Consider the following 19974-nt stretch of genomic DNA (forward strand, 5'->3'; position numbering starts at 1 on the left):
GGACAGCATTTCTCGAGTTCCGCGGAAACCCCGGGTTCCAAGGAGATCAATCAAACGTTGCCCCATTCTTCTTCTTTTTTTTAATTCAAAATAGTTGCTTACAAATCGATCAAAGTTCTGAGTGAAGCGTTCAACTGGCATTACCCGAATATTGTGTGGGAGTCCTAACTCTCAGAAAGTGTAGCCTTGGACACAATGCACAACATTTTATCCTTTAATTCTTACAAAAGAAAAGAAAAGATCTAAAGTTGAAACATTGTAATTACACTTCCATTTACCCCAACTAAAGTTACATGGAGGCAAAATATAGATTTGATGCATACCAGTGCCTTAATGCTCATGTTTGAGATAAAAAACTGCAGGAATGTACTTCAAAATTCTAAAAGATCATTTCTTGAAACATAAAAACCGATGATAGTTAAAAATAAGAAAAAGCACTTAAGATAATATTGATTAAAATGCACACATGTTGAAATGAAAAAGAAAGTTTTAGTACTCACTTCCAGCAAGAGTTTTATGACATTAAAACATAGGGCAGGAAAAGCAGCATCTAATAATTTGAAAAGACTTTTCAACAGAGAAATACGATTAGTAAGTTTGGTCTCAAAAGCATTATTGTAACTTAACAATTGATATATATCGGAAACTATTGATATGACATCTTTTTCTTTTTTCTTCTTTCCTGAAAAGAGAGAGAGCGAAATTATTATAGAGCTTGTTTATTTTTTGATATATGTATCACTCTTTTGAATCTATTACAACTAGTTAAAGTACATATGCTTAATTCTTGCAGGCTGTTTTAAAGAACTATTTTCAAACATTGCATAGTGAGTAAACTCAAAAGTTCATACTACTTTTTCAGTTAGATATCAATGGCTTAGGCATCGAATGGCCATTTGCGGGGCAACAATGTCATGAAAGGTCTTTAGATAGGTACTTCAGCATGCATGTGTAAGATAAGGGGAAGGAAAAATCTGATGTGTACAACATGACATTCTTGTGCATTTATTGAATAATTAGTTGTGTTTAATAACTCAAATGAAAAGGATGTTTGTACTCATGTATGCGCATTAGACATAATAGGGGAATATGAGGCAAAGTGAAATGGTTAAGTTGACTGAGCTTTTTCAAAGTGAATAAAGTGAAAATTTGCTCTGAAAATTACAGTACATAAAGAAAGAACATATTTTATGATAAACTTGCATTGCAACATTATTTTTAATTTTTGCAAACTAAAACTGTGCCTTCAAAAAAAAAAAAAAAAAAGTGGAAAATTTTCACTTTTTTTACCATGGGGAAAAGAGAAAAATGAAATATTTTTTGAATGAAATATTTTCTATTCGATTGTGAGAAATATTTTTGAGCAAATTCAAAAGCAAATAAAATGATAATTGAATAAATGAAAAGATAATGAAACAATAAACTAATAAATAATTAAGTTAATTAATTAATACATGAGGAAAAATTAATGAGTGAATAAACTCTTGAATGAATAAGAAAATAAGTGAATAAATGAATTATTAAGTGAATTATTAAAAAAGGAATGTAAATAAATTATTTAATAAATGAATACTTATGTGATTTAGTAAATGATTAAATAAGTAAACGAAATGAACTATTTCACTTTGCCCCTTATAATAATACTGCACCGAATATTAGAAGGTACCAATTAATGTTTAAAAGGTTAAAAAGAAGAACTTTATCATTTGATAATATCAAAATAATTTTTGACTTGCAACAAAATATTACAATTTGAGTATCCATTTTTACTTTCTTCTATATCTAATATATAGAAGAAAGTATTGGATTCGTGCAAATTTTCGAATTTCGAATTTTGACGGATTCGAACGTTTTGAGGTGTGCTGAGTCCATTTCGATTATTTTTGGAAAATGTCTGTCTGTCTGTGTGTGTGTATGTGTGTGTGTCACGTCTGTGTGTGACCAGTTTTTTGTGGCCGCTCTACAGCAAAAACTACCGCATGAAATCGAACGAAATTTGGTACACATATGTGCTCCTATGTGAACTTGTGCCCATTGGTTTTTGGTGCGAATTCCTCCAAGGGGGGTGGAGCAATGGGACGTTTTTTGAGTTACGCGTGCTTGCTATTCCTCAGGAAGTAACTGGCGGAATCAAACAAAATTTGGTCCATATGTTGCCATTAACAGGAGCAGGTGCTGATTCAATTTTGGTGTCAATAACTCAAAGGGGGGTTGAGCTATAGAACGTTTTTTGTCGTCAATTGTGACTGCTGTATCTCAAGAAATAACGAACGGAATCAAACAAAAATTTTTTGACAAGTAGCCCTTAGTGGGTATAAGAGCTGATTTTATTTTGGTGTCAACAGCTAAAAAGGGGGTAGCGCAATCGCCCGTTCTTTTTTTCCATTGTGAGTGCCCTATCTCAAGAAGTAATGCTACGTTCTGGTTGAAATTTGGAATATATGTGAATCCATATGTAAACAGGCTTTGGTTCAATTTTGACTCCAATCGCTCCAAGAGGTGTTGATTTTTTTTTTTTTTTTGCGAATAAAAATAGTTTTATTAATGCAACAATAAGAAAGATAAATCGTAATAGATTGTCGTCTGCGTATTTCTCGTGATTTTAATTGTATGGAAATGATCGGAAATATTATCTCAATGATTTAAAATTTTTAACTGTTGCCATCTTATGTTTGTTAATAAATAAAATATTTGTAATTAATTCAAGCAAGGCTTTTAAAGTAACTTTCAATTTTCGCTCTTTGTTTTGTTTTTACAATAATTCAGACATTGGGATGGTCGTCAAGTTTTTGCATGTGTAATTTTGTTTCTGTTAGGAATATTGCTTCCTCGTCAAGCATGGGGAGGGATCAGAAAAAGGAAAAATATAGAAGAAAGTTTCGTGATGGCCACAACATACTAGTTTCAAATTCGGAACTCCAGCGCTCGAATACGCTACCTTGCGGTGATTTATAAAACTGCGAATGCAACTAAAACTTTGCCACGTTGCGTTCCATGTGTGTCTGTTGACGTAAACACAGGCAGTTCGTTCTGAGTATTTATTAACGCAATCGATGTGTCTTAGTTTGCTTTCAGCTACAGAAATTAATTCATCCCTTAGTAGTATTCTCGAGCTCCTCAAAATAATGTTAGTTTTCATTATTTCCTTAATAATAGGTGAAAGCGAAAATTCTGGATTAACATACTTGGATAACGTTCTACAAGGTAAAAAATTTTATTGTTTTGTATGAATTTGTAAGAATATGGGAGTTTTTTTAATCTTTAATTAAACTTACCATATTTTACAGCAGCATTTAGTTGGAATGGACAGTATGCAAAATATTTTCTTGAATATATTATCGTAGAACAAAATGAATAACCGAGAAAGAATTTACTTTATTTCTTTTATTCTCAGCTGAAAGGTATCGCCAAATTTGTTTAGGGTTATAATTTTGGCATTGTGCGAGCAAAGTAGCCTTGGCGAGATTTCGCGTTTTTAGTTAAACCATTTTCAATTTTTATCATGAGTGGAATAAAATGGTAGTAAGATTACATAATTCGATAAGTAAAAAGAAATAATTGTCAATCAACTGAAAAGAAATAATGGTCAATCAACTGAAAAGAAAACTACCACCATATATCCGTGAGAATTTTGTTGATGATTTGCATAACATGACACAATTAAATCGTAACTCAGAAATTAGAAAAATCGAAACAGAAAATTTTTAAATTAACCGATTCGGGAATTCAAGAGAAATAACTCAGCTACAAATGGAAAACAAGCGCTAGCCAAAGCAAAGCAAAGAAGTATCATCGTCTTTTGGTAATAATTTGTAATGTCATATTAAATTTTCTAGCATTAATTGTTATTCTTGTCAGGCCACAATTATTATTTAGTTTTATCAAGAATTGATAAATATCGAAATCAACATCGTGAAAATGGCTGCTTAGAACTACGAACTACGTACTTTGCATTAATGTTTGACGTTTAGTAATGCTTCTTGAATTCTCATATCTTTCTACGTGGGTCAGAATATCAACAAGACTTTGAAAATTAATTTAAAAGGAATAAAGCGAAACAATCATACGTACGAACAAAAATCACAACACTTTTAGCATTTTCTTCGTTACCATGTGCGTTTGTTTTAGTTTTCAATTCCGCCATTAGACAGTGACTTCAGTGCCCCTATAGTTCGTTGGAGTTGCGAATTGCTTGTTACTTTCTTCTATATCTAATATATAGAAGAAAGTATTGGATTCGTGCAAATTTTCGAATTTCGAATTTTGACGGATTCGAACGTTTTGAGGTGTGCTGAGTCCATTTCGACCATTTTTGGAAAATGTCTGTCTGTCTCTGTGTGTGTGTGTATGTATGTGTGTCACGTCTGTGTGTGACCAGTTTTTTGTGGCCGCTCTACAACAAAAACTACCGCATGAAATCGAATGAAATTTAGTACACATATGTGCCCCTATGTGAACTTGTGCCCATTAGTTTTTGGCGCGAATTCCTCAAAGGGGGGTGGAGCAATGGGACGTTTTTCGAGTTACGCGTGCTTGCTATTCCTCAGGAAGTTACTGGCGGAATCAAACAAAATTTGGTCCATATGTTGGTATTAACAGGAACAGGTGCTGATTCAATTTTGGTGTCAATAACTCAAACGGGGGTTGAGCTATAGAACGTTTTTTGTCGTCAATTGTGACTGCTGTATCTCAAGAAATAATGAACGGAATGAAAGAAAAATTTATCGGCAAGTAGCCCTTAGTGGGTATAAGAACTGAGTTTATTTTTGTGTCAACAGCTAAAAAGGGGGTAGCGCAATCACCCGTTCTTTTTTTCCATTTTGAGTGCCCTATCTCAAGAAGTAATGCTACGTTCTGGTTGAAATTTGGAATATATGTGAATCCATATGTAAACAGGCTTTGGTTCTATTTTGACGCCGATCGCTCCAAGAGGTGTTGATTTTTTTTTTTTTTTTTTTTTTGCGAATAAAAATATTTTCATTAATGCAACAATAAGAAAGATAAATCGTAATAGATTGTCGTCTGCGTATTTCTCGTGATTTTAATTGTATGGAAATGATAGGAAATATTATCTCAATGATTTAAAATTTTTAACTGTTGCCATCTTATGTTTGTTAACAAATGAAATATTTGTAATTCATTCAAGCAAGGCTTTTAAAATAACTTTCAATTTTCGCTCTTTGCTTTGCTTTTGCAATAATTCAGACATTGGGTGAAGTTTTTGCATGTGTAATTTTGTTTTTGTTGGGAATATTGCTTCCTCGTCAAGCATGGGGAGGGATCAGAAAAAAAAAAAAAAAAAAGAAAAAGAAAAATATAGAAGAAAGTTTCGTGATGGCCACAACATACTAGTATTATCATATGCTTTGATTTTCAGAGGTAATTTTTTCTTGACTGGAATAGCCTACATATGTTACTACATAGTTAAAATATTACTAGGGAAGTGGCGCTGAAAGTGGAGTAAATATTTCGCTATGCCCCCGCTATTTCATTTTGCCCCCACATTCCCCTACTTTTTAACTAAAAAAAATATTTTACGTTTTTAGCTTTATTTGTGAATTTTTTTGGCATTTTCTTTCAGTATGGTTGTAATAGAAAATGGTAACTTTCAAACTAAAAATAAATTTAATGTTTTGGTTGGCATCTGAAATTCGATAAGAGCAATAATAAATGTTCAATGGGTAGTGAAAAATATACAAGTGACTTCGAGTGGGCAGATGCATATTTGAAACCCCCCCCCCCTCTAGGTTGTAACTAACTGATGCAGGAAAGAGTTTCATAACAGAAATTTGATAATGTTTAACATTGGTTTGATGGGGATTTCGCTAAATTTCATCAAATTGACACTGGATTCGGCATCTCATTTTTTTTTTGGAGGTGTGTCGGTAAACTCGGCGATATATTAATGACACATTCGTTTTTCACTTTTTTTCTTCAAAATCTACTTCATTCAACAGAAGACGTGTTTTTTTAAAATAATTTTAAAACAAATTTATACATTTATTACTCACAGACGATTCTATACAACATTTTAGTTTCTAAAAAAGCTTTAAAGTAGTTATTTCAAGTTGCGGTTCTATTTTAGGCGTCGCAACAACGATGTAGATGTCACACATTTAAAAACTGCAAAAATTCCATGGAAGTACAATTTCTTAGTGCACACAGTCCGTTTCCTTCATATACACACCGATTCAAGGTAATCAGCTCATCATTATGTGCAGGGGCAGAAAAATACCACCATTTTAGGGGAGAAATGCTTAAGAATATCTTCCTCCCCGAAAGAATCTACGGTTTTGGGCACGAAAAATTTCTTAAAGTGCTTGGGTGCCAATAAAAAGCATGAAATTGGTCAAGAATAGGGCTTCTAATAGGCATAAACGTTGCAAATTAGTTTCATAAGCAACGAAAGAAGAAGTTAAAAAATTTACTTTAAAAAATAATTAATGAATTAAAAAGTCTATCGAAATTGTTTACATTTTATTCATACAGCGTTTTAACAGAATGTGGACAGATACTTTTGTCGACGGTTCAGGGGGATCATGACCAACATGACTCTCCCCTTATATCCGCCACTGATTATGTATATGTATGCAGTCAATATGAACCTCCTACATATTATTATCTTTCACATTTAATTGTCTTTTAACTAGTTCTTCCCATTGCACATACAATGCCAATATCTTTCTTTCTCCAAAAATATGACATTTTATTTCATATCATTCAACTACTCGCAAGAATCTTCATAAAATAATGATGCTACTCAAATCACAAGCGGAAGATGGGAGATGCTTGGCGCTCGTGGATTATTCTTTCCATCCGCTTACCTATCCGGTTAAACCCTCATCAGGGTGGTGAAAAAAAATTTAGTAGAGTTTAATTAGAGTTTAAATAAATAAATAAATTGAACTTCCATAAAAACAAAAATGTTGTGTAAAATTGCCTCTGTGTAAGAAATGTGTGGCCTGTTTTGCATCCGCCAGTTCCTTGCTTTGTCTGCATGCAGAACGTCAAAATTGCGTTTGTGATCATTAGTTCCTTTATGATTCTTGCTTATTATCGTCTATTCTAACACCATCAAAATTTGTCCACACATGTTCCAGTTACCCTGTTTTATATATAGAAAATAAACTTGCTTTTTAATACGAACCTTGTCTAATATATTTTTCCAACAGAGGTAAGAATTTCGCCACTTCTTTTGAAACTTCATCAATTAATGTTTTTTCTGTGATATCAGATTGAAGAGAGGAGTCTTGTATCGCTCCCAATTCACTGCTGAAAGGCAGAACGAAGTAAAAAAAAATATATTGTTTATTCATAAAATGTACTACTGTAAAACAGTGCTGGATCTACGATTTTTCTGAGTCAGGGTAGGTTCCTAGAACCGGCACTGTTGTAAAGCATAAAAAAAAAGAAGTTAATTTTAAACAATTGTTATTCGTAACAGTAAAATGATTTCATCAGTAAGATAAGGGTTACATTTGTTTCGTGAGAAGTTAAAACAAAAGAGTAATATTAATTTCAAAAGACAAAACATGCCTTTATAACAATTTTAAGTTTTACCATGTTTTATTAGGTGCCATAAAAGTTATTTTCACAATCATTGAAAACGCTGAGGTAAATACCAAACTCTTATCTTGAAAACGAGTAACAAGCAGTAAAATCTTTGCCTCACAGCCAAACTAACGTAAGTCACATTATTGCTACTCTGCAGGAGAGCGAAAAAACTTTCGTCTGGTGCATACAAAGGATGGGGCTCGCGCTCTTTTATGCTGGTAAATAACTATGAAGGATTTTTTTTTTTTAGAATTATGTTGCGATAACTCGATGCGGAATAAGATTTTACATATAAAGTCGTAATAACTTGAAAATTGCCATTTTGGGACTTACGTTTGTCTGGCTCTGAGGTACAGAAATTAGCACAACTAGAGAAGAAAGGATACAGATGAACTATCTTTGATGTTTCTCTGTCAACTAGATTCTTATGATAAATGCCAAAAAAGCAGGGCTGCGGAGTCGGAGGACAAATAACAGACTCCGACTCCAGGAATTTTAGAGTCTTCGATTCCGATTCCGGCTACTTTACCCCAAATCAGCCCGACTCCGACTCCACAAGCATTGTCAGAGTTGCGGACTTTGAGAAAAAAATTACCGACTCCGACTCGAACTTTCGACTCTAGACTCCGACTCCTCAGCACTGCAAAAAAGTCTTTCAAAGTATAAACGCTATAAAATATGTTATAAAGAATGTACACAAAACTTTAGATAGTTAGTTCATAAGATTTCATGATAAACGATATCTACTGAAGCATGTAGGGTCAGACGGGGGAAATATGGGTCAAAAAACCATAACATCTTAATTAGTGGCACACACAGGAATTTTCCAAGGGGTGGGTCCAAGGTCGAAAGCCTCATTCTCATATCATACCTCAATATGCCGTCGATTTCAAATATATTGATTTGATTTTATCGATTCCCGAGAACGAAAAACAGTAAAAAATATACGATTGAATAAAAAAATTGGCATTATTTAATGAAATATACTTAAATAAAAAACCAAAAAGCAAAATAATTCACGGTTTTACTTTTCTCATAACTAAAAAATGGATTCAAGTTCAGAAAATCTCATTTTAATCTGTAATTACAAAACTAAAAACATGATTATTACAGTGTATTCATTTATAATCCTGCTTCTTATAATAAACTGCACAATTCTTTTAAAAATCTTTTAACATGAGGACTTTATTTTTTCACTTATTAGAACTGAAATCATTGTTATCTTTGTTTGAAATTAATCTACGTACTAAATACATAGAATCGTAATCAATCGGAAAAAAAAAGCAAAAACCTATGGAAGTAGTCCGAACCCCCTGGACCCCTCTCTTGTGGGCGCCACTGATCTTAACATTTTCTTAAGTATAAAAGATAAAATGATTTAATTTGGCATGGAGTAAGCTTACATAATTTAGAAATTACTCAAATAATCCCTTTAGCTAAAATTGCATTATTATTTATTTTATTTAAATTAAATGAGTGACCAAGAATTACCCTGGACCGGGGCAATTATGGGTCACACATGGGGTAAAAATGGGTCACCCCCCTTTTTTTAAAGTAATCCTTGTCAAAAGTAATTAACCATTCTAAACTATTGTTTCTTAGCCCAGAAAAATATTTTTTAATGATAAAAATCTTATATTAAAGAAATAACACGTTATAATTGAAATAATTTGATGTTACACTCTTGCTAGTCGACTACAATTAGTTATTGTTCTTTGCTCTAAGCCGACGATTCCGTGAAGAAATTTCTTTCATATTTTTACGCATCCTTCAACAATCATGTTTCAGTCAACTACAAAGTTTTTTGAGCAATCACGATTGCTTATTGTTCACACTTGACTGTTTTGTGTGATGTCCTACCATTTTATTTTCCCACCGCCACCCTCTGCAGCATCACCGTCGACTGGGTCCTCACGATGCTGCTCCTATAGCGAAAGCCGTCTCCAGGTTGCATCCATGTCCTACACACAAGCGTATACATACACAACTACACACACACACGCACGCACACACACACAAACACACACACATACACACACATACACAAACACACAACTACCCACACATTCATGCCTGCACACAGACACAAACAGATAAGCCAACACACCCATACACATACACCCCCACACATACATTCATTCACACAACTACCCACACACTTATGCCAGCACACAGATACAAACACACATGCCTACACACATACACATACCCCCTACACACAAACACACATATCCCCCCCCACACACAAACACACACGTCTACATACACACACTCGTGATTGCGAAAAACATAGTTTGAATTCAAGATGTCAAAATTCAAATTAATTTTTCTTTTTTTTTCTTTATAATTTCAATTAACTAGACTGAAAAAATACACTTATTTCAAATTACTTCTAAAAATGTCTCGCTTGGACAGTTAAAATTTCCGACACCTTGTTCCAGAAAATTCATTTCTGCTTTTTCCTTGTCCAAATTTTAGGTTACTTTCCCGTTGTAGAATATGTCGCTATCATCATTCATTACATAGCCTATCTGATGTTCGAGTACAGAATGAATTCGGTTGTAACACCATCTTTTAACTTAACATTTTTAAAGAATGAATATTTTTCACAATTGAGTTATTGCAGTTCTTCCCCGCTTTTTCTCGTTGTCGTAAACAATACCAAAATAAGCTCATTTTGTATTTAGGGGCTGTCTATATCAGCTTGTTGAGGGATGTTTATTCTTTTGCAAGCTGGGTTTTTCTTGATGACTACATTTGTGCTTTGCATTTGATTTCTCTTCTGCTTCTTTTTCTCTTGCAGTTCCAAGATACAAGATTTTTTATAACTATTGAATTTATCCCTTTATTAGGTACCCTAGTGATTCATATTAATTTGTTTCTTATTTTAGTACCTGATTTGTGCCATTATTGCAGGCGGAAATAGTTTATCTTCAAAGCTAGAATTGATTTGCTAGCTAACATACTTCAGCAGTAATTGAAGATGATATATCATCCAATGTTGCACTTGGAGCATTAAAATTTCTTTTTGAGTGAAAGTTTGGCACAGAAAAGAAAAAGTTGAAGTTAATACTGATATTATTCACATAGAAATAAATCAGAAAAACATCTAAAATATCAGAAAATATACTGACTAAGAATTACCCCGGTGACCCAGAATTACCCCACTAAACTGGGGTATAAATTAGTATACTTTTAATACTAACTATTTTTAAAAAGAAGAAAAAATGTATATTGGTATGAACAGCTTATACCAGTTGCTATAGAAAAACAGCACCAACAAAATTGTTTCTTCAAAAGTGTTTCCCCTACACGAATCTTGAAAAAAGTCACGATTTTTCGAGACAATCTTTTTTGAAGATGTTTTTATAGAAGTGTGAAAACTTTTTTTTCTATTATTTACTTCACTGTTACATTGTTTTTGACTTTGATATAGGAAAATTGAATGTACAATGATGACTTAGCACACACACACACACACATAATTTAGTTTTTTTTGAAAAAACAATTTTTAACAGTAAAAACATGGTGACCATTTTTTACCCCAGAAGAAGAGTGACCCACAATTCCCCCAGGTGACCCTATGTTAAATGCATTCTATAAAATGTTTTTACTTTAAACATGCTACATCTGCTATTGTTTTAGATTCTTCACTGGAACACGCATCATCTGGAATAACTAAAGGAAAGTCTTCTTCCAACTCAAAACATTCATTTCTAGAAGTTTCAAGAAAATTTTTGGGAGAATCACTAACTTTTTCTCCGTCTAAAAATATATTATAGACATTAAAACAAATACAAATGGCAAATGCAATAAATTCAACAAAAAATGATTTTTTTTTTCAATAACAAGAATTATTTACATTTTTCATACATTATCTATATAATGTGCAATTTCAATTAAAAAAATATGAATTTAAAATTATTGATTCATGAATCAAGGTAGATGCAAAAATGATCAACTCAAGGTTATGAAAAAGACTACCACACAAATTGTAGCCATCACGAAACTGTCTTCTATATCTACACTCAGGAACATTGAAAATAGCGCCCCGAGAAGAAAGCATTGGATTGAAGTGAAATCTAATGTACAGAATAATACAGATGAGAGATAAACTTGATTCCAAAATCTAGACAATTAGACAAATACAGGCTAACAAATGAGATAAGTACAATGCTACTTCAATAGCGCGTTGGACCCCCTTTTTCTGCAATACATGCCGCAATACGGTCCGACATTGAGCTAATTAAATGTCTGATGTTGTTCTGAAGCCGATGGACCCATGAATTTTAAACAGCCACTTCTAAATCTTGCACAGAGTAGCACGGCGACATCTAACGTTTCAGCCGATCCCATAAATGCTCTATAGGGGACAAGTCGGGAAAGCGGGATGGCCTTGGAAGAGTCTGAAACGGATGAAAGAAGTCTTGAGCAACTCTAGCTGTATGCGGACGAGCATTATCTTGCTAGAAAATTGCTCCTGGGAGGTGATTTAGGAACGGTCCTAGATGTGGTTGCTGAATGTCATTATCATAAAACGTTAAACTACCAAGTACCACATCTAGAGTTGGCCAGCTATCATAGGCTATAGCCTCCCAGATCACTATACCCGCTGTGCGGGCAGTGTGTCGTGCGATAGAATGAGTGGTGTGGTACCTTTCTCCTCCTCATCCGTGTGCGGATACCCTCTGACCTTAAAATGAATCGAGATTCATCATGAGCACCACCTTTTGCCTATCAGTGACATCCCACATCGCTCTGGCTTCGCACCATTGCAGACAGAGTTGCCATGTTTTGGTGTTAAAGGGAGTGCATGAAAAGAGCGCTTGGATTGCAGATTTATTTCCGCAAGACGTTTAGAAATGGTTCGGAGAACAACTACTACACCTACATCTGCTTGTATGGTGAGACGAGTCACTGTGAAATCCACGAGCTCTCGCCGCACGATCCTTCCATCTTCTCTCCTCGTAGTCTTCCTAGCCACTCCAGCCGGTTTTTTGCACGTGGGTAGCATCTCGTGTCCACTGCCTCCAACAGTTTCTAATGGAACACTCCGAACGATTCACCTGGGCAGCAACACGGCTCGTTGACCAGTCTGCAATTTTCTGGCCCATGATCAAACCTCTTTCAAACTCGCTTAACTGTGAGAAATGCTTTCTAACTCATCTACCTGGCATCCTTCACTCATTAAGGTTCTCCGACTATCCGGATGTAATCGTAACATTTATAAATCTTATATTATGCACTGGTTTATATGGCACCTTTTTTCCGATTGCACCGATACTCTGGGTAAACAGTCATGCGCATTGACACCAAACTTGGATCATTTGCATGTCAGATGTCACTCTTCTTATATGCAAAACTTCGCGATTGTACCTTTCTTCTTTCTTGTTGCGCTATTTTCAATGTTCCTGAGTCTGAGTATATATTATGAATTCTTACATCTAACATATAATTACAAATCTTGTAAATTGTAATCATTTCTTTGTTTATATTTGCTTACTTTGTTGTAATCTGGCTAAATTTCGAGCTTATTCCATTAATTTTTGCTTAAAACTACCGCAGTCCTTCAAACTCCGGAAATTTAGGCTGAAATTTAAGAGTTTTTTTTTTCGAGAATAGACTTCTTCCTTTTAGAAGGGAATGTGTACATGATGTGTAGCTACATGAATGTTTAATTAATTTTGTTAATCTACAAAGCTTAGTTACATTCCTCCATAACAGTTTTTAAAAAAATCGGATCTGTTCAGTTGTAAACCAAACGAGCTGCTACACTTATTCTTGACTAAACATGTCAGGCATGAAGTGCTCCAGTGAATCACTAGGGGTCTTAAAGCATAAAATAGGATCCGAATTATTAACAAATGATCAGAAGTCTATACCGATCAATAACATGAATGCTCATCAACTGATTTATAATTATCTTTTAAGATTTTCTCCCAGTTTCTCAGACATTTAAAATTTCCTCCCTCCTTACAAATTTTAAAACGGTAAGATTGAAACTAAAGGTGGGCAAGGTCGTTCTTTTTAATGATTCGTGCATTCGGATCAAGAGGATCGTTCATTCTTTTGATCCGTTCATTCAACTCGTTCATTTGAACGACTTCGTTCGTTTAAAAATGCTGCAGGTGATCTCTCTGCACGACATACTCAAGTACATTCGAAATGTTTCATTAGATCAGTGATATTCCTTTAAGGAAAAATAACTACAATGATCTAAAAGTAAGAAAATAAGACTATGAAAAATTAATCAAAAAAACTTTATTCAGGTTTAGATGTTCAAAGCAATTATAGTTTATTCTGTAAGATATTTCTCAGTTGCCGAATGGTAAGATATGTTTCCCATTCCGAAAATCACAGGTTCCATTCCAGCAAGTCAAAAGATTAAGCTATTAAATTTTAGCAGCTACAGCACTGCATATGTAATTAAAGTATTAGCAATAGACAATTAACAAATATATCGGCTAGTAGCTCAGTCGGAGTACAGGATAACTTAATTAAAAAAAAAAGACTCTCCTAAAAATAGGGAGCTTCAAAATCATTCCACAGTACAGATGAAAACAGAAAAAAAAAACCAACTTTGGTAAATGGGAAAAAACATAGACAGTAATAATCAGTAAAAAAAGGGCCAAATCAATATGTAGGGGAGACCGGGGCTAGTTGGCACACTTTTCATTTTTTGATTTTTCTATTTTTTTCTGTAGTATTTATGGTAAAAGTGATTTATGCCTCTGATAGGGTAACATCATGGCTATATTAAAAAAAAAAAAAAAAAAAACACTGGGAGCATTATCTAAAATTCACTGAAAAACTCGTGAAAAATATTTTCCGAAGACGCCTCAACAGTGCCAACTAACCCCTGAGTCAGGGTTAGCTGGCATAGGAAGTGGGGGTAAGTCGGCATATGATGGGAAGCAAGCGTTTCTACTCTTCTTTATGTAAGGTGCAATTATAAATAATGTTAATGTGCCTGAAATTCAACATTGTATATGTCAAAAAAGAAAAAAAAAGAAAAACACATTTTTAAGTACACAAAAAGTATACTAACAAAAATGTACAAATCATAAGAAGTCAAAATCAAATAATCCAGTTAATTCACATGTCAACTGAATAAAGTGCGGCGTCACTGCTTATCATAATGGATGGTTCAATTTGTTTGATGATTTTATTAGATTTGTACCAGATTATGTCCATGCATTCAGGCCAACACAAGTTTCCCTTATATTTCTTTATGATATATACTTTAAATTCGCCATTCCCAATTTCCGTATTTTTTCCAGGGTATACCTTGTAAATGTATTTCACAGATACATAGTCCCTACAATGAAACCCCGAACATTAATCTTATGACTCAGTCCCTACGACCTTTTTCTCGTTTGAGTTTTTCACGCCAACCTCACTTTGCAAAAAGGCAAAATTCCATCTTCTTCATCATTATGAATACCCAAACTCAATCCAAGTCCACCTAAACTATTCTTACTCTCTACATATTTAATCTCTAAATCCTTTTCTTTATCAGTGAAACTTAGTACACATTTCTTTTTTTTTTTTTTTGGCTTTAAATGTAGGCATAACTTATCCGTTATTGCGGGGTTAGTTGGCATACCCAGTCAGATTATGTCAACTACCCCCCGAGTAAGTATGCCAACTAACCCCAACACGGCAAGTAAAATAAACATGGCGACTAAAACAAATGTTCGTCAAATACAGCAGAAATGAACTTATAACCTCTTAGCTAAATGCCCAACGATACTAAAAACTTGTGAATGTTACCTCTGTGTGAATACGCTATTATACAAAACGACAAATACTGAATGATCAAAATTTTACTGACTGAAATGAAAATCACGTTTTCAATCCTTCCACTCAAAGCAATGGCTGGATCTAGCTGGTGTTCTCATGCAAAATAGACGTATCCATGATGATCACGTGATAGGCTCAGTGACGATCTGAACCAACCGTGAAATTTTTTAAAATCACAATGCCCCCCCCCCCCCCAACTAACATCTACAAAACTACCAACATCTACAAAACGACAAATACTGAATGATCAAAATTTTACTTACTGAAACGAAAATCACGTTTTAAATCCTTCCACTCAAAGCAATGGCTAGATCCAGCTGGTATTCTCATGCAAGACGTATCTATGATGATCACCGTGATAGCCTCAGTGACGCTCTGAATCAACTGTGAAGTGTTTTAAAATCACAATGCCAACTAAGCCCTTATGCCAACTAACCCCGGTCTCCCCTATGATAGTTAATAGGGATGTTATAGAAGACAAAATATATGCCAGAAAAGGTATTTTTAGAAATAATTTTGGCGACAGAAAGAGTGAAAAGGATTTTAGCAGGCGCGTGGCACAGGACGTGGAATGTCCAAACATTTTGTTAGTATTTTGTAGTAAGAGTTACCGCCCCAAGCCAGGGCCCCTAAGGCAGAAATACATAAAATACACCGCCAGATCAGTCATTCCACCCGAGGACTGCAATTTCGTGCTTTTTAGCACTCATCGGCCCAGACTATGAAATAACTGAGCTGGAGGTGGAAAACCTCTTAAGGGAGCCAAGAGAGCCAAACAAATTGGTAGCTAATGTAAAATCAGCACACCAGACGAGCAATGGTGTGGTTCACCTCAAAGATTGAAGGCAAAGCTAGGTGTTTTGTAGTAAGTTATTAACTACAAAACAACTGGTAACTTACTACAAAATACTAAGTTTGGCTTCAATCTTTCAATTGCCATTCATCTGGTGTTCTGATTCTACAATAGCTACGAGTTTGTTTGGCTCTCTTGGCTCCCTCCAGGTTGATGAGTGCTAAAAAACACGAAATTGCAGTCCTCGGATGGAATGATTGAGCTGGCGGTGTATTTTATGTATTTTGTTAGTAAAGCAAACAAGTTACACAAAACATGAATTATAGATACATTGGAAAATTTCAAATGAACTGAAACGATTAAAGAAAAATGATGAATACAGTAGAAAGTAAAAATGTTCAAAAGAATTTTTTGTATTGCTTTGAGAAAAAGGAAATTCAAAATTGATTGAGAGTTAAAAATAATGTTCCAAATTGCTCACCGTTCAAAAGAACGGTCGTTCAATTTTTAAGTGAACGATCGGATCCGTTCTTTTTCACCCGTTCGTTCATGCACGACACATCCCTAATTGAAACTAAAAAACAGGAGGATTAGAAAATTTCGTGTCGGCGAAACTGCGGGACACCGCTTCAAACTTTGCCACTTCAAAAAGTGCGCTTTTTTTTTTTTTTTTTTTCAATTTTAAAAACCAATCTTGGATGTTTAATACGAACGACTCAAAATTTCAACATTAATTCAGAGTTTAACAGGTTTGGAAAATAAGAAAATAAAATCCGTTTTGAGTTTCATTAGGTGTATAATACTGTACCTGCAATTGGTGGAAATCCTTCGAATTCAGCGTATTGCAGTTTTGAAAGTGATATTTTAGATGTCTCTGATGCTTGCTTCGTTATGATCGGTTCGAGCTTCAAATTTTTAGGACCAGAATCGAATTTCTAAAAAGTAAATATTTGCTTCCATTTCATAAGCATTGACTAAAATGGTCTTAATTAAGACAAAAATTAAACAAAACTTGATTTCCAATGCGAACTTGGAAGCTCTTATATTTGCATAAATTAAACAATGAAGAAACAAAGTTCAATAACAATAGTTCGCTTACAATGTGGTTTCGATTTACTGTTTCAATTTTCAGTTACATTTTCAATAACACACACATATCGTCACCTCAGAGCAACACTAAGATATCTAATCCCAGGAATAACACTTAAGATATTCTACTTTCGCTCTGAGGCGACGATATGTTATTATTGCATTTCTTTCTGTTACATTTTCAAATATGGGACGCTCGAAATCGGATAAAAATGAGCTTAAATAATTCATTCCAGCCATATCTATCTTCAAAAATTAATAAAAGTTGATGTATGTGAATATCTATCTGTATCATCGCTACTCCTGGTGAAATCAGAAAACTGAACATCGAAAAAGGTATCGACATATTCGTAATTTTTTTCGCTACATGTTTAGCTATGTGTCATAGCTGTGCGCCTTTAATTAGCGGAGATATTAATTAAAAATGATTAAACCCCTAACTCTCCTAGCGGTTCTTCTTCCGGAACACTTTTCCCCATAATTTTCCCTTTCATTCTGGCAAGGGCCAAAGCGGAAGTGACGCGTTTTCTCAATGACACGTTGGTCCTACGTTCATAATTTCTCTCTTAGTTATGCTTAAAGCGGAAGTTATTGAATCTCGCAGACTGAAAACATGCACGGAAAGTAATAACATTATATCGAAAATTACGTTTCAAGTAAATCCAAGGAATTCGGTTTTAAATAGTTTTAATGCTAAATTCAACATGGTGTGCAAGGGATTAATTTTAATATTAGTGCAACTATGAATTTGGATACTAATATATATTATACATAAATTATTTGTAAATTTTGTGCTCTATTAACTTTGTTTTTCTAAAATTTAATCTAATAAAGATTCAAAAATCCAATATCCATGGCAGGACTAGAAATTTCTTTTAGAAATGGGGATATGATTAGTCGTAGTCCTAACCAGGAAACATCACGATCAAGGAAATTCAAAAAAATTCCAAATTGGTGGCATTCGAAAGAGCATTGGAAAACATGTTTATGGCACTGAAACTACGTGCCCTCGTGACCACGTTATCGAAATATGATGTCTTAAAAATTGCCGAACTTTTTAGTAAAGTCGCCAAATTTAGCGAGTTTTGTTCAGAAATGGAAGGTACGGCGCGAATTCAACATCTGCATCTGACAAGCCATTTCACTTCCATATTTGGTCACCACCAAAGCGCGTGAGAAATATCGCATTAATTCTTTACTCGGGGTGACTACCATGGCGCGGGGTGTCGTGGCACAGACTGCGGCATTGAAATTTTTAGGGGCTTGTGTTCCGGGATATTAACGTGCAACTGTATAGGGGAAAACGCCACAGCCTGAAATATTTGTTTTATTTTATTGTAAAAACAATGGAATTTTTTGTTATTCTTAAGACTGTCTGTTAAAAAACTGATGTTTAAAACTTTTATGCTTCTGCGGGTGAAATATTTCCACTGAAAGAGTTTATTCGATGATGAAACTGTTTAAAAAAATATGATAACCGTAGAGAAACGGTAAACACACTTTAAAGTCTTTTTTTTTTGAAAAGTCGTAAATCTGAAGTCTTCAACAGTATCTAAATACGAAGAAAACGACATTTTTAAAGATTTCAAACCATATTCTCAAATTAAAAAAAAAAAAAAAAAAAAAAAACGATTTCTGTCAGTTATTTCCAGTGTGTTTTTCGTTATGTGTATCGTTTTCAAGTTATGTGTAAACCCTCTAACAAGTCAAATAAAAAAAAAAAAAAAAAAAAAAACTGTATTAATTTTTATTTTGCTCGTATTTGAATTCCCTTTTAACGTGAAACATAATTGGTAAAAGTGACTTCAGTATTTTTAAAAATGACTAAATAACATGCAATATGATGTGCATTTACGTTATAGCGACTTTCAATTGCAGTGACAGACTTTTTCGAACTACAGGGGTTGTTGTAATGAACGTCGACTATAAAATTTTTAATAAGAATCTGTTATGAATAATTTCTGACATCGTTAGTTTTGCTGTGCAAATTTTTGACAGTTACTATCCGTTGTTTTCTTTTTTTTAATTATTATTTTTTTCGATTTTAAATTAAAAATTAAACATTTTCGCTAGCAGTGGTCAGACAATAAAACTTCATGAATGATAATAACTTTTGAAAAAATAAATAAGAGCTGGGATACTACAATCCATGATCATGTTCTTTCAACATCAAAAACTATCCATTTTATTTTCAATATGTAAGCTTTAACAAGCATGTTTTTTTTTACTTATTCATATTAATTCTCGTACATAATTATTAATTACTTACAACACATTTCAATACAAGAGTACAAACTTAAATTGGTTAAGTAAAACACTCTTGAAACGCACTTAAATTCTGAAATGCATTATTATCACGATTACAAAGTTAAATTAGTTACATTTTAATTTTACCCACACAAGTAAAGGGTTAATTCAAAACATCGTTTACGCGCTTTGCAGATGACCAGGAATGGAAATGAGAGTCTTGCTAGACGCATGCGATGAAATCACGTGGTATTTTCCATTTCTTGCCAAGTCTTTAAATTTGGCGAATTTTCGTAAGATTTCGACAGACTTTGACCCCCCATATCTCAAAAACAAAAGGACGAGGGCACACAATATTTGGGTCAAATTTTTTTCTAAAGATACTCTTTCGAATGCGACCATTTTTAACTTTTTTCATGATTACTGAACTCGTGATGTTTCCTGGTAAGTCCTTCTCTATATTAAAGATGACTATATATGTGCATTAA

At 33.9% G+C, this 19974-nt stretch overlaps 1 protein-coding gene across 1 annotated transcript in view; it reads right to left on the reverse strand.

Annotated features, from left to right (window-relative positions):
* Positions 1-19974, reverse strand: part of LOC129219114 (armadillo repeat-containing protein 2-like) — a 50450-nt gene that overhangs the window by 17723 nt on the left and 12753 nt on the right. Inside the window, exons 2-4 of the mRNA XM_054853436.1 lie at positions 11169-11319; positions 7148-7272; positions 501-682 (exon numbers count right to left, since the gene is read on the reverse strand). Coding sequence (XP_054709411.1) covers positions 501-682; positions 7148-7272; positions 11169-11319 — 458 coding nt within the window. The remainder of the gene's footprint in view (positions 1-500; positions 683-7147; positions 7273-11168; positions 11320-19974) is intronic.

This window comes from Uloborus diversus, chromosome 1 (assembly GCF_026930045.1).
Source record: "Uloborus diversus isolate 005 chromosome 1, Udiv.v.3.1, whole genome shotgun sequence".
Classification (NCBI taxonomy): Eukaryota; Metazoa; Arthropoda; class Arachnida; order Araneae; family Uloboridae; genus Uloborus; species Uloborus diversus.